Raw genomic sequence first — 11,867 nt, 5'->3', positions numbered from 1 at the left:
TGGGAATACAGGGCCTTCCCATGACCTGCCTCTTACTGGCCCTCTCCACCTCTCACATGCACCCCCCAGCACTCCTTTTGCTGAAGCATGACCCACGGACTCCTCTCCCTGCACAAAGCCCCACAATCCCGAATCCGTCTTCAGCAGCTGTGGGAACTCGTGTACAATAAGATGCTGCTAGGTAAGACTGGGCAGTGATGGATTTATTCAGCTTTGGACTCATTTCTCACCCCTGTTTTCCTTGCAGTCCAGCTGCCGGCGGGGAGGGTGGGATGTGCTGTGGAGCTGTGATGTCTTGGATCAGCGCTGATCCCAACTCCTTCAGTACAGAACCGCTCTGGGCGTCCCGCACCCTCTTTGGGAACCAGACAGTGGAAAGCTCAGCCCTCCGCTGCTCCAGAGCTGGGAGAACCTGGTAGGAAGTGCACGAAGCTCTTGTGTCTCCAGCAACCCCCTTGCCCTGTGTCTGGCTCTGCTCTGAATGTGTGCTTGCAGTGTAAGGAGGAGGCTCATCTACAGAAGTGCTGCGGATGAGATGAACCGAGAAGCTCAGACCCCACGGCACCGGCTGCAGTCAGTGGCCAGGTCCTGGTTGGCCCCGTGTCCCAGCGAGGTCCCTGGGCTCTGTGCAGTGGCTCTGGCCTGCCCGTGGGTCCCTGGGCAGTGTCCCCATGGGTGGCTGAGGATCCAGGCCAGAGCTCATGATGGGAATGATGAGATCGTCCATGTTTGGCATCACCAAGATTTTCTGCAAAGAGGAAACCAGAACAAGTCAGTGGGTTTGAACACTTCAAGAGCGGTCAGGGCAGAGGACAGGGACCAGCACTTTGAAGCCATTCGAATGGGCAGCTCTTTGGGGGGATTTGGGTACCTAAATACCCGTGGGGACATTTCTGTTCTTAGCGGTGCAGGTATCTTGTGGGGGAGCATCCCAAACCCAGAGTGGATGGGGGAGTTCAGCCCTTCTGGGGGTGTCTGCCTGTTGCTGACACCTGTAAATCCCCTTGCTTGGGGCAGGGCTGAATGTGCTGGGAGGAAATCACTTTTCCTCCAGCACTCCAATGCTCAGAGCAGGTTCCTTAGGTTGTGTTTCTTGACTGCCCAAAGCTGGACGGACCAGATGAGGTGCTGGTGCTCTTGTTTAGATACCCCTATCCCAGACTGAGGTCTCACTGTCCCTGATGGCAGCACTGATGCTTCAGCTGGCTTTGCTGAGCCCTGTTACAGACCAGGCACCTGGAACTCGTGCTGCAGCTTCCTCTCGATCCACTCGGTGACATGGAGGAACGTCACCTCCCGCTCGCCCAGCTTCGGGTGCACCTTCAGCTCCAGCTGCGGCGGCACTCGGAAGCTGTACCTGCACGGGGAAAGGGAAGGGGCAGAAAGCATCATGTCCTGACTGTGTGGTACCGCCTCGCTGCTGGGCCTTAGGGACCTGCCTCCTGGGAGGAGGTGCTGGCTTGCAATGGGAGACTGGGATTAATGAGTGTGAGGTCTGAGTCCCTTTGGGTGCTTGCTGGCACCCTGGATGAACCCAAAACCCCAGAGGTGAGTCCCTGGCCAAGCCATGGGGCGCTGGTGGGGGGAGGCTTGTGCACCCTGCATGGGAGGAAGGGGAGCAGGTACCAGACACGGTCCGTCGGTGGCGGTGGGATGTTCACAGCCAAGGTTCCCGCCAGCTCCTGCACCTCCACCGTCAGCAGCAGCGGTGTGTTGGAAACCTCCTCGATCTTCTTCTTGATGAACTCGTTTTCAGTGGCCCTTTGGAAGTACTTGGACTTGGCGATCTTGTCCACGAAGCGCAGGATCTTCCGGCTCGTGCTGTTGCCGCTGACGTGGCTGCAGCGAGACCCAGACCCGTGCCGGCTTCCAGCATCCCTCAGCCATCACCCACGGCACCCCCAGGGACAGGAGCCCCCAGGGAAGGGCTGGCACGATGTGCCTGTGTGTGCCTTGCAGGGAAACCAGCCCCGAGCCCCCTGTGGTGGAGCAGCCCCGTGCCTCCCACAGCACAGACCCCATTCACCCCTTACCCCTCAGTGCCGGGGGGTGGCACCCGCTCCCCCAGGGCTCCCATGGGCTCTGCGGCAGCAACATCTTCCTCGTCGGAGGATCCGGCGCTGGACGACTCCGCATCGCTGTCTGCCAGCAGGATCAGCCGTGGCCTGGCCCTGCGAGCCCCGAGCAGCATCACCGGGTGCCCTGGGGCCAGCACCCTCTCACCTCAGCAGGCAAGCGGAGGGTGAACCCCAGCCATGCACGGTCTCCTCACCCCTCTCCTCCTGCCTCTGCTGGGCCGCTCTCCTCTGCAGCGCTCTCCTTCCCCAGCTTGCAGAGGTTCATCTTCGTCTCCAGGGTCATCTGCAATGAGCCGCTGTAGGTGACCTCCATGTCCACCCAGAGCCCTGCCAGGAGAGGGATGGGGTGAGCCTCTGCCAGCTCTGCGGGGGCTGAGCCTGCCGAAACCTCCCTGCTTCAGGGATAAGGCTGGCACCTCAATAACAGCTGCCATGGAGCCAGCCCTGGGTCCCTGCGGGGCTCTTACCTCGGTCGTTCATGGTGGGGCTGGAAGCGCTGAGGACCGAGGGGATGGACGTGCCCATGTCCAGCTCTGTCAGTGTCAGCTCGTTCATGAAATAGGGGAGCTGATGGAGGGAAACCACAAAGGGATGCTCACCACAGCCTGGCACTCACTGCGGAGCCTCATGGATGGAGCTTCCCCAGGTGCTGCGATGCTCCTGCCTCTCACCTTGATCTTGCTCAGCTTCTTCTGGATCTTGTTGGACACTTGCTCAGCCCAGTACCGCTCCCGGAGGAAGTCCCAGAAGATGCGTCCCACCAGCGCGTTCATCCAGGCCATGCAGGGCTCACTGTGCCCCACTGCATCCTCACCGAGCTGTGGGGGGACAGCAGTCACCAGCTCCTGGAGCAGGGTGGCCCCATGAACAGTGGCACCCACTGGCTGGGAGATGAGCCACAGCACTGGAAGTGGCTGTACGCAGGATCCATCAGCCTCTGCCCGCATCCTGCTCTCACTGCTGGACTCATCCCACTCACCTTTGTGGGACTGCTCAGTGCTCCATGAGAGGGGCTCTGCTCCGGGCTGCCCCCGGCCTGCGCTGGCACAAATTGGGCCATGTAGGTGCTGTAATCCAGGAAAATCTCCTGCTGGATGCTCCCCGCCAGCTCCTTGGGTGGGAGAGCGGAGGGGATGTCCTCAGAGCTCCCCCCGCTGCTGCTACTGCTGCTCTGTGGAGCTGGGCCCGTGCCTGGGGACATGGGGACACAAGAGGTGACATCCTGGCTATGATTCGTGTGTGATGTGCCATGATGCCCATGTGGCGACGTGCTGCCTGCCCATGATGCCAGTGACGTACCCCCCACCCTATGCTTCTAAGGGGGGTCCTCTAGGCTCCTGGAGCTTCTTCCCGTCCCCATATACTCACTGCTGCCTATCAAGGGCTTGTCTTTTTGCACTCAGGCAGCTCACCCCCTAGACCGTCCCCAGCACATAGCATAGGACCCGATGCTGCTTCTCACCTTCACCATGGCTGCTGCTGGGTGTCCCGTGGGAGGCTCGCACCAGGTGCTGGTACCACTCCTCCTTCTCCCTCCCTGTCCGCCCGAACAGGTAGAGGCACCGCTCCCTGGTGTCCCCTGGGATGTCTTGCCCTGGCACCGGCGCCTTCTTTGTCCCCTCGTCCCTCTGCAGCTCCTCGTCCTGCTCCTCGCTGCCCCTGCACTCCCCCTCGGCCAGCTCGGGGAGGAGGACACAGATGGGGTATTTCTTGTTCCACGTCCGCTTGCGTGCCAGGCTGGGGGGGCAGAGGAAGACCTGCAACACCGAGAGGGGTGGTGAGGCCAGCCCAGGGCATTGGGGTGTTGAGGGTCTCCATCGGAGGGCCCTGGGCACCACCAGGCTCACCTTGGCGTCGGTCAGGTCATAGGAGCGGTGGCTGATGAACGCAGCATCCAGGATCTCCTCCTCGAAGGTGGCTCTGCGCGGGATGTTGCTCTTGGGGTAGGAGAGCTTGAGGGTGGCTCCTTCCAGCACTGCGAGCACTGATTGCGTGAGCGAGGGGTGGAAAAGCTCCGGGTCGTAGACGTGCAGTTGGTTCATCCAGCCCTGCGTGAGGGGAGATGGAGCCGGCTGCTTCCCGCTGTGCCGTATGGGGCAGCAGCACAAGCCGGTGGTACCCAGCACCCCCACCCCGTGTCCCATCCGTCCCATCCCTACCTGCAGCCGCTGCGCTTCCCGCGGCTCCCCCGGCAGCAGCTTGGGGCGCAGGCAGCCCCGCGGCACCGGCGGGGCCCTCGGTACGAGGAGGAGGACGGCGAGGAAGCCGAGCACCAGCCCGCAGACGAGCCCCAGGCAGAGGCCGGCGGCGTAGGGCGGCAGCGGCAGCACGAAGTAGCCGTAGGCGAGGAGCGCGATGGAGGCGAGGGCTCTGCCCGGCACCGCGCTCCCGGGCCGCGCCGGCGGCGGCTCCTCGGGCGGCGGCAGCCGGGGCTCCGCGTCCCCCTGCGCCACTTCCAGCACCTGGATCACGTCCCCGTAGGAGCAGATCTCGTAGCGGCAGTTCAGGGCGGGCTCCCAGGGGCTCCAGTCCCGCAGGCGCTGTCCCCGGCGGCCCCCCGCATCCTGCCCCGCGGCTGCCGGCTTCGGCCGGGGCACGGGGCCGCTCTCCTCGGCCATGAGGCGGCTGAGGCGGCTGAGCGGCTCCTGCACCGCCTCCGACAGCCGCCTCCTCGTGTCCTCCAGCCGCGCCTCCCGCAGCCGGAGCAGCGCGGCGCGGCTCTCCGATGGGGAGACGCTGGGGGAAGACGGGGCCGTGCGGGACCTGGCCGGGCTGAGCCGCGGCTGCGGGGCCCGCGGGAGGTCAGCCAGGAGCATCCCGCTGGACTGGGATGCAGGGGGAGGCTTTACGTCCCCATCCAATGGGAAAAGCCCGCAGCCGTCCTGGCCTCCGCCGTCCTCCCTGGTGCCGGTGGGATGCGGCGTTATCCCATCGGTGTCCCCACGCCGAGGGGAGCCTGGGGACGGTGCCAGGGTCGGAGAGGCGGCCGCTGCTGCCGCAGCCTGGTCTGACATCGCTCGCATCGCCGGTGCTGCCAAGGGATGGGGGGAAGCAGCTCGGGTCTGTGCCTCTTTGAAACGCAGCACATCCCTGTCCCTCCCCATCAGCATCGCCATCAGCCACCGAACAGGAGCAGGGTGTCCCAGGGGACCCCATCGCCTTCCAGCCTATTTCGGGATGCCCTTGGGGCCATGGAGCTGCCAGCGGATGGGAGGCTTGTGGCTTTCCCTGTGCATCCCAGCAGGGATGGGATGGAGACTATACCATGGTAAGGTGGCAATGACAAGGGGAACCGCTTGTATAAGGAGGATAAAACTCAGCAGGGAATTAGCAACGGGGCCTCTGAGAGCCTGGAGCCATGAGCCGGGTCTGCAGTAGAACAACGGGGATTTTCCTGCATCAGCACCTTCCATTGGTCCCGGTGGAAGTGCAGGGGCTGTGAGCAGGGATGCAATGCCAGCCACCAGGACTCTGACTCCTCCAAATGTTCCTCACTTAATGCTCAAATGGTTTGGCCCTTGCTTAATCCATTGCAGGGACTTGAAATGAAGCAAGCCCAATCTGTGACCCCAGTTCAGCGTGAGGATGCTCTGGATGCACGGGGTTGGCAATCTCTGTGTTTACTGAAGAGGCACAAAACTTTCACTAGCACAAAGTCTCTGTATCCCTAAGGGTGTTCCTGGCCATGGCAAAGCTTTGTCCCATCCCCAATAGCCACAGTGATCCCTCTATTGCACCGCTCCTGCCAAAGCCATGGCCTGCTCCAAAGCTGTGCCCCTGATTTTGGGAGGGATGAGGGTTGCAGCATGGGCTCAGAGGGACCATTGCAGGGCTGAGCCCAGCATCCAGGGTGTTCCCCTCACAGCATCCCTGGAGCAGGAACCAGGACACCATCCCAGGGAGCTGGGGCTGAGCAGGGCTAAGCAGGGTGCTGCCGTGGGGCTGCCTCACGCCTGCATCCTCCTCAACCTGGATCTTCAAAGCACTTCGGTGCTGTGAATCAATGACAGGCTCTGCTGTGGCTGCCTCCAGCCCTGTTTATATAACACCACGTTCTGTGGCTTTTGATTTGCTTCTGGCTTACAGCAGCCACTTGTGAACCCCAAATGATCCATGGGTGATAACCAGCACCGAGCAGAAACCTGGCTGTGGTGCTGGCACTGTCGGCACCACCAGCACCAGCCAAAGCACTGAAATAGCAAAACGTGGAGTGAGGGGAGGAGAATGATCCCCAGAGTTGGGCTTTAGAAGGAACCCCTTCTCCAACACCTCCCACCCAAGCAGAGCAACTGGGAGGCAGCTGAAAGCCCCGCTTACCCCTCATCATGCAGGTTTCTCAATGGCACCATGCCACATCCATCCCCAGTATCCCCAGTACCACCCATCAACTTTCCCAGCCTACCAGAAAGCCCCGGGGCTGGTCCTGGGCCGGTCCTGCCAGGTCACTGCTCCCTGTCCCCGTTGGGTTAGGGGGACATCAGCTCCCCCGTGCTTGTGCTCTGCTCTGTATCTGCCTTTTCCTTACAACCGCTCCGGTATCCGTGGGTTTTACAAGCTAAAAACACAGAAAAAGGCTGTTTCCTGAGAGACCATTAGCACAGTGGGAGACAGGGATAATAATAGCCTGGGACTGTATGGGAGTCTTCATCTGTCAGGGACCGCAAGTGCAGTGGGGGCTGGAGATGCGCTGCTGAAACGCAGCCACCCCTGGGTGCCTGGGAGGGTGGGAGCAATGGGATGGACCCGGATGGGTGCATGGCTGGACCACGGGAATCATCAGTCCCAAGGGCTGGAGCGGGCAGTTCACTCTGCCTGGAGGAGAGCCTGAGCTGATTGAAGGCGGCAGCGCCCAGCGGGCAGGAGCATCACCAGTGCTGGCCCCACACTGGGGTCTCCATGGGGTGATGGAGATGTCCATTGGCATTAGGGAGCAGGGGTTTGCTTTGCTGCCAGGCTCTATCCAGCAGCAGGGCTGGTTCCTTGGGATAGTCCCCGGCTTCTGTCCAAAGGGCATCAGCGTTTTTGCTCTTGGCCAAAGGAAGGTGGAATTTCCATGAGAGCCCACTGGGTGAGGACTTATCCAAGGGTCCTCAGGTAAAACCAGGGAAGAGGAGACTCGTGGTGACGTGAAAGATGCTTCCCACCACCTGGATGCTCCTCCTGGAGCCTGCCAAGGTTCACCTTCAAAGCCAGGTTTGAAGGCTTACCAAGGCTTACCTTGCGCACGCCAGGCTCCTGCCTCCTCCTTCCCTTCAGCCCCACATCGCCTCCCACTGTGGTCTCCAGGGGGGTCCCAAGGGTGACCCCCGGCCCTCTGCTCCTGGGGCGATGGGATGGGGGTCCCCATTGGCCATGGGCCTGCACTCCATCCACTGAGACCCCCGGGATGGGGGGAGCCCCCAGGTCACTCCAAGAGCTGCCCAACCACCACCACCCGGCCCCGATCCCGGTCCCGGTTCCTTCCCTGCCGGGCCCCGCTCCCGCAGTGCCGATACCTGAGGCAGACGGGGAAGGGCCGGAGGAGGACGAGCAGACCCGGTGCAGGCGCAGAACCGGTGCTGGTGCGGGGGGGGGGGAGGATGACGGGAGGCTCAGTCCCGGTGCCGGGGGGCCACCGGACCCTGTGCCAGGGCAGAAGCTCCGGTGCCGGTGCTGCAGGAGGCCGGCCCGTCCTGGCGATGCCGGGATCCAGGCAGTGATGCCGGTGCCGGGGCGAGGAGCCGCTGCTGGAGGCGGAGCATCCGCCGTGATCGCGGTCCTGCTCGGTGCGGGTGCCCCGCTCCAGCCGGCGGGACCGGAGCATCCGCAGGACCGCGCCCCCCCCGCAGAGGCTTTCCCCCACCCGGGAGCCCTTCACCGGGGCGGCGGGGCCCGCACCGGGGTTCCCCACTGGGGCAACAGGGGCGGAGCGGTCTCGATAACGGGACCCCCCCACCCGGTACCGGGACCCCCCCCCCCTCCTGCGGTACCGCCCGCCCTTCGGCGCCCTCTGGTGGGCGCGGTGCGGCAGTGCCGGGGCGGAGCCGGGGCGGAGCGGCCGGGTCCCGGTGCGGCGGGCGCAGCCATGTCCTTCTGCTCCTTCCTGGGGGGAGAGGTCTTCAAGGACCACTTCCAACCGGGTGAGCGGGGCCGGCGGCGCCGGGCGGGGGCTCTCGGGGGGTTCTGGGGGCCCCGTGGGGTTTGGGGACCCTCCCGTAAGGGCTGGAATCCCGGCTTGGGGCGGGGGGAATGCGGTGTTCTTCCTGTGGGCATCCTTCACCCTGGGAACCGGGCTGCGGGTCCCGTCTGTTGGGGGATCCCCCCGTAAAGGGAGGGACACGACCCGGACTTGGGGGGGGTTCATATAGGGGCCCTTTGGGGGATCCTGTCCTGCTGTAGAGGGGCCCTTATATGGGATGTGGGTTGCGGCCATGAAGTCCAATGTGGGTGTCTCATGTCCCCGTCCCAGTCCCTTGGGAGCCATGCGGGTGCTGCCCCCATCACTGACCCCTCTCCCACCACCCATCGCAGGCATCTACGTCTGTGCCAGGTGTGGCCATGAGCTGTTCTCCAGCCGATCAAAGTACGAGCACTCGTCCCCGTGGCCAGCGTTCACCGAGACCATCCATGAGGACAGCGTGGCCAAGCGCCTGGAGCGGCCGGGGGCCTTAAAGGTGCCAACACGGAAACCCTGGGGACAGCAGAACAGCCCCATGGGACTGTAGGGACAGGAGAAGGGGAAATGGGGTTAAACTGAAACAGGGGAAGTTCTGGTTGGAAATGGGGAAGAAGCTCTTCCCTGTGAGGGTGCTGAGGCGCTGGCACAGGGTGCCCAGAGAAGCTGTGGCTGCCCCATCCCTGGCAGTGCTCAAGGCCAGGTTGGACACAGGGGCTTGGAGCAAGCTGCTCCAGTGGAAGGGGTCCCTGCCCGTGGCAGGGGTTGGAGCTGGATGAGCTTTAAGGTCCTTTCCAACCCAAACCATGCCATGATTCTATCATTTGTAGGTGTCTTGTGGCAAGTGCGGCAACGGGCTCGGCCATGAGTTCCTCAATGACGGGCCGAAGAGGGGCCAGTCCCGCTTCTGAATATTCAGCAGCTCGCTGAAGTTCATCCCAAAAGGTACCGGCTGTGGCTGGGAGCTCTTCCACCCCATGCGGTTCGTTTGGGGACACTGCTGATAGCCACACGCGGTGCGCGCTGCACTGCTTGCGGCCGGGCGTAGCTGCTTCTTCAGATAAGCCAAGGAGCCACTTCCATCCTGTTATAAATCCCCCAGGCTTCACTCTGCTCAGCTGGGCTCCCATGGTGAAATAGGGAGCGTGGGGGACCTCCTGCATGGGGCTGTGAGGGGCAGCGCAGCCCTGGGGCTTTCTGATTGCGGTGCAGGGCAAGGGCAGGGAGCTCCTGTGGTGGCTTAAATGGGGCTGGGAGAATTCCTTGGGGAAGTGGAGTGGGAGCTCTGACTGTTGCTCTATGGGAAGGGGTATTTGCTGTTGTGGTTACCCTGCTCATTGCCTCCCCTGGGTCAGAAAAGGCTTTGGGAGGCAAATTCAGGGCAGCCCCTTGGCCATGGCTTGCTTCCCACTTGTGGGAGGTAGGATGCTGGCCGGGTGTAGGGAAATGACCGTGTAAAAAGGGCTGGTGGCTCTGGGGTGGGAAACACGAGCCCGGATTTTTCCTCTCCTCCTTTCAGGCAAAGCAGACAAGGACCTGAAGGAGAAGTAAGCACAATCCTGCTCTGCCTGCGCACTGCTCTTGGGCTCATCCTGCGTTCAGCCTCGGGGTGCTCCATCCAGTCAAGGGTCATCACCAGCAAGAGAACCCCCAGAGACGCTCTTGGTGTCCCTGGGCCAGTTCCTTCTCTGTGCTGCTCTGATTTGGGGTGCTGGGAGGAGTGGGGGGGGGGGTAAGGGGAAAATGGGGGTGCTGGAGCTCTGTGCTTGCTGGCTGGGTTGTGAGCTGCACCCAAGGTGTTTCACACGACTGCAGCCCTTCACTGTACCCACCCTTACCCCCTCTGTTCTCCCCAGCATCCCTCTGCCTGTATCAGGGTCCATGGGAGCAGCTCATGTGCCTGACGTGGCACTGATGCAACCCAGAGCGGCTCCTCCGGCGTTTCCAGGGAATAGCTCTGGATTAGCTGAGGTCAAAGTCCGGGTTAATCCCTGGTGCTATTCTCGGCTGGGATCATGGTATGAACTGCCCTATATAAACCCTGCCAGGGTGCTAGGGCGAGGATGGGTTTATGATCCCACTAGAGAGCAGCCAGGTATTTTACCCCTCATCTTGCGCACAGGTCTCGATCCCCCACGTCCTCTGGGCTCGGTTTTCACTTGGCCTTACACCAGATTTATCACTGTGCTGTGAACTCCGGTGGCACCAATGGTTCCTCAGTGCAAGGGAGGGCAGAATGGGGCTCGCGGGCTGCCCTTTGCACAACTCAGGCTTCAGGGGCACTGATGGCTCCTTAACAGCATCGTGCCCTTCCCTCCCTGTCCCCAGACCGAGCCCTCCTCTGTAATTGCACACAAGGAGTTCTGAAGATGGCAAAACCCTTCGCTCACCCGGGGTCTGGTGGTGCAGCTCCAGTGCTGCCACATGGGTGGTTTGGGGAGGCCTCACTGCTCTTACGGTGCTGCTGTGCTCAGCTTTCCTCTGTATGGGTTTTCCCTCAATTCTGGCATGAGGAGGGCACCCGTACGAAGTGCAGTGCACCAGTTCGTTGCCTGGAGCTCACTGCTGGTCTTGTACCCGTTTCTATACTGAAAATAAAGCACTGAGTCACTGTGTTGGAGAAATAACCTCTTCTGTTAAAGTGAGGGCACCGTGGAGCATCTGCCAGGGGTTACCTTCGCTGCTGGCTTTGCTGGTGGTGGTTGCAGTGATGGGGGGGCTGCACCAGTGGTGGGATGCGTGTGAGGCAGGCACGGGCGCAGGCACAAAGCCCTGGGCAGGTTTCATCTGGAGTCTCCAGCCTACAGGGTTAGCTCGAAGTCAGTGTGTGTGGTTTAATCCTGTAGCTGTTACCATTACCCCAGGATTTGCCATGTAAAAGGGGGATGCATTGGAGGCCTTTGGGCAATCCCAGGGGCAAAACCTTCACTGGGGAAGGTTTCCTTTCCGCTCCACTTCCTGTCTTTGCCCAAGTGAAGCTGTTTTCGGCTTGTTTCACAGTGTTGTGGTACCTGCTGGGCAGAAGGGGTCTGAGTTTCAGCAGTGCCTCACGGTGGATTCCTCACACAAAGACTGGAAGCTCCTCTCTTGTAAAGATCCCTTCACCCCATCAGAGCTGGGTACCGGGTTTATGGGAGGCTGGAGACCTGAGCTGGGCTTTGCTGGACCCCAGTTCCAAAGGGGTAAAGTCCGCCTTGGAGCAGAGGAGCCAGCTCCATGTCTCCCTCCTGTCCCACCGTGGCTCATGCCCCATGGCATCACCCTCAGCACCTTCCCCATCCGCATCCAGCTGTAATTGCTAATCAAGGTCCAGCCTGAAGGTTGCTTCAAGCTGCTTTTCAACCAGTTAATCCTCTTATGTGTTGCTTTGTCCCTGCTCTGGTGACCTCCACACAAATCCCAAGGCGCAGGAGCTGCCCCTTGGCTTCCCACTGGGGACCCCTGTGGATCCATCCATCCCTGTGAATCCTGTCCTCGCCTGCACCGCTGGGAATGGAGGCATTTTTGGGGTGGTTTCCCTTGGGATGCTGCAGTAGAAGGAAACCACAGGTTGGGAATCACCACTTAAGAGGAGCAGTGGTGATTCCTGCTACCCGTGGCTTCCCAGCGCTGTGTCCCACGGGAACGCAGCGTGT

General features: G+C 61.8%; 2 protein-coding genes across 4 annotated transcripts in view; one reads left to right on the top strand and one right to left on the bottom strand.

Moving 5' to 3' along the window:
• Nucleotides 1-185: 185 nt before the first annotated feature.
• On the bottom strand, nucleotides 186-7,886 carry LOC133279786 (testis-expressed protein 2-like). 2 transcript variants are annotated; one of them, XM_061473936.1, is made up of 13 exons: nucleotides 7,574-7,886; nucleotides 6,481-6,633; nucleotides 4,238-5,109; nucleotides 3,926-4,150; nucleotides 3,541-3,835; nucleotides 3,058-3,269; nucleotides 2,750-2,896; nucleotides 2,546-2,645; nucleotides 2,273-2,405; nucleotides 2,034-2,171; nucleotides 1,627-1,839; nucleotides 1,237-1,357; nucleotides 186-748 (listed from the first exon to the last, which is right to left on the bottom strand). In XM_061473936.1, exons 3-13 carry the CDS (start codon nucleotides 5,099-5,101, stop codon nucleotides 575-577), a joined length of 2,622 nt encoding a protein of 873 aa, XP_061329920.1. In that variant the 5' UTR covers nucleotides 5,102-5,109; nucleotides 6,481-6,633; nucleotides 7,574-7,886; the 3' UTR covers nucleotides 186-574. The 2 variants fall into 2 exon arrangements, with proteins under 2 accessions (XP_061329920.1, XP_061329921.1); XM_061473937.1 differs by having other exon boundaries at nucleotides 3,926-4,126.
• A 159-nt stretch (nucleotides 7,887-8,045) lies between these two features.
• MSRB1 (methionine sulfoxide reductase B1) overlaps nucleotides 8,046-11,867 on the top strand; it is a 68,863-nt gene continuing 65,041 nt past the window's right edge. Inside the window, exons 1-4 of one of the 2 annotated variants that reach the window (XR_009746986.1) lie at nucleotides 8,046-8,197; nucleotides 8,589-8,731; nucleotides 9,063-9,177; nucleotides 9,752-9,861. Coding sequence is in view for 1 of the 2 variants with exons in the window: in XM_061473957.1 (XP_061329941.1) it covers nucleotides 8,143-8,197; nucleotides 8,589-8,731; nucleotides 9,063-9,177; nucleotides 9,752-9,783 (345 nt within the window). In the remaining variant the exon portion in view is untranslated. Of the gene's footprint in view, nucleotides 8,198-8,588; nucleotides 8,732-9,062; nucleotides 9,178-9,751; nucleotides 9,966-11,867 lie in introns of those variants that run through there. The other variant, XM_061473957.1, reaches the window with a different exon arrangement.

Source organism: Pezoporus flaviventris, unplaced genomic scaffold (assembly GCF_033815535.1).
Source record: "Pezoporus flaviventris isolate CSIRO_AGI_PZ_B2104156 unplaced genomic scaffold, CSIRO_AGI_Pfla_v1 ptg000078l, whole genome shotgun sequence".
In the NCBI taxonomy this organism is placed as follows: Eukaryota; Metazoa; Chordata; class Aves; order Psittaciformes; family Psittacidae; genus Pezoporus; species Pezoporus flaviventris.
This window is presented reverse-complemented; position numbering and strand designations above follow the sequence as displayed.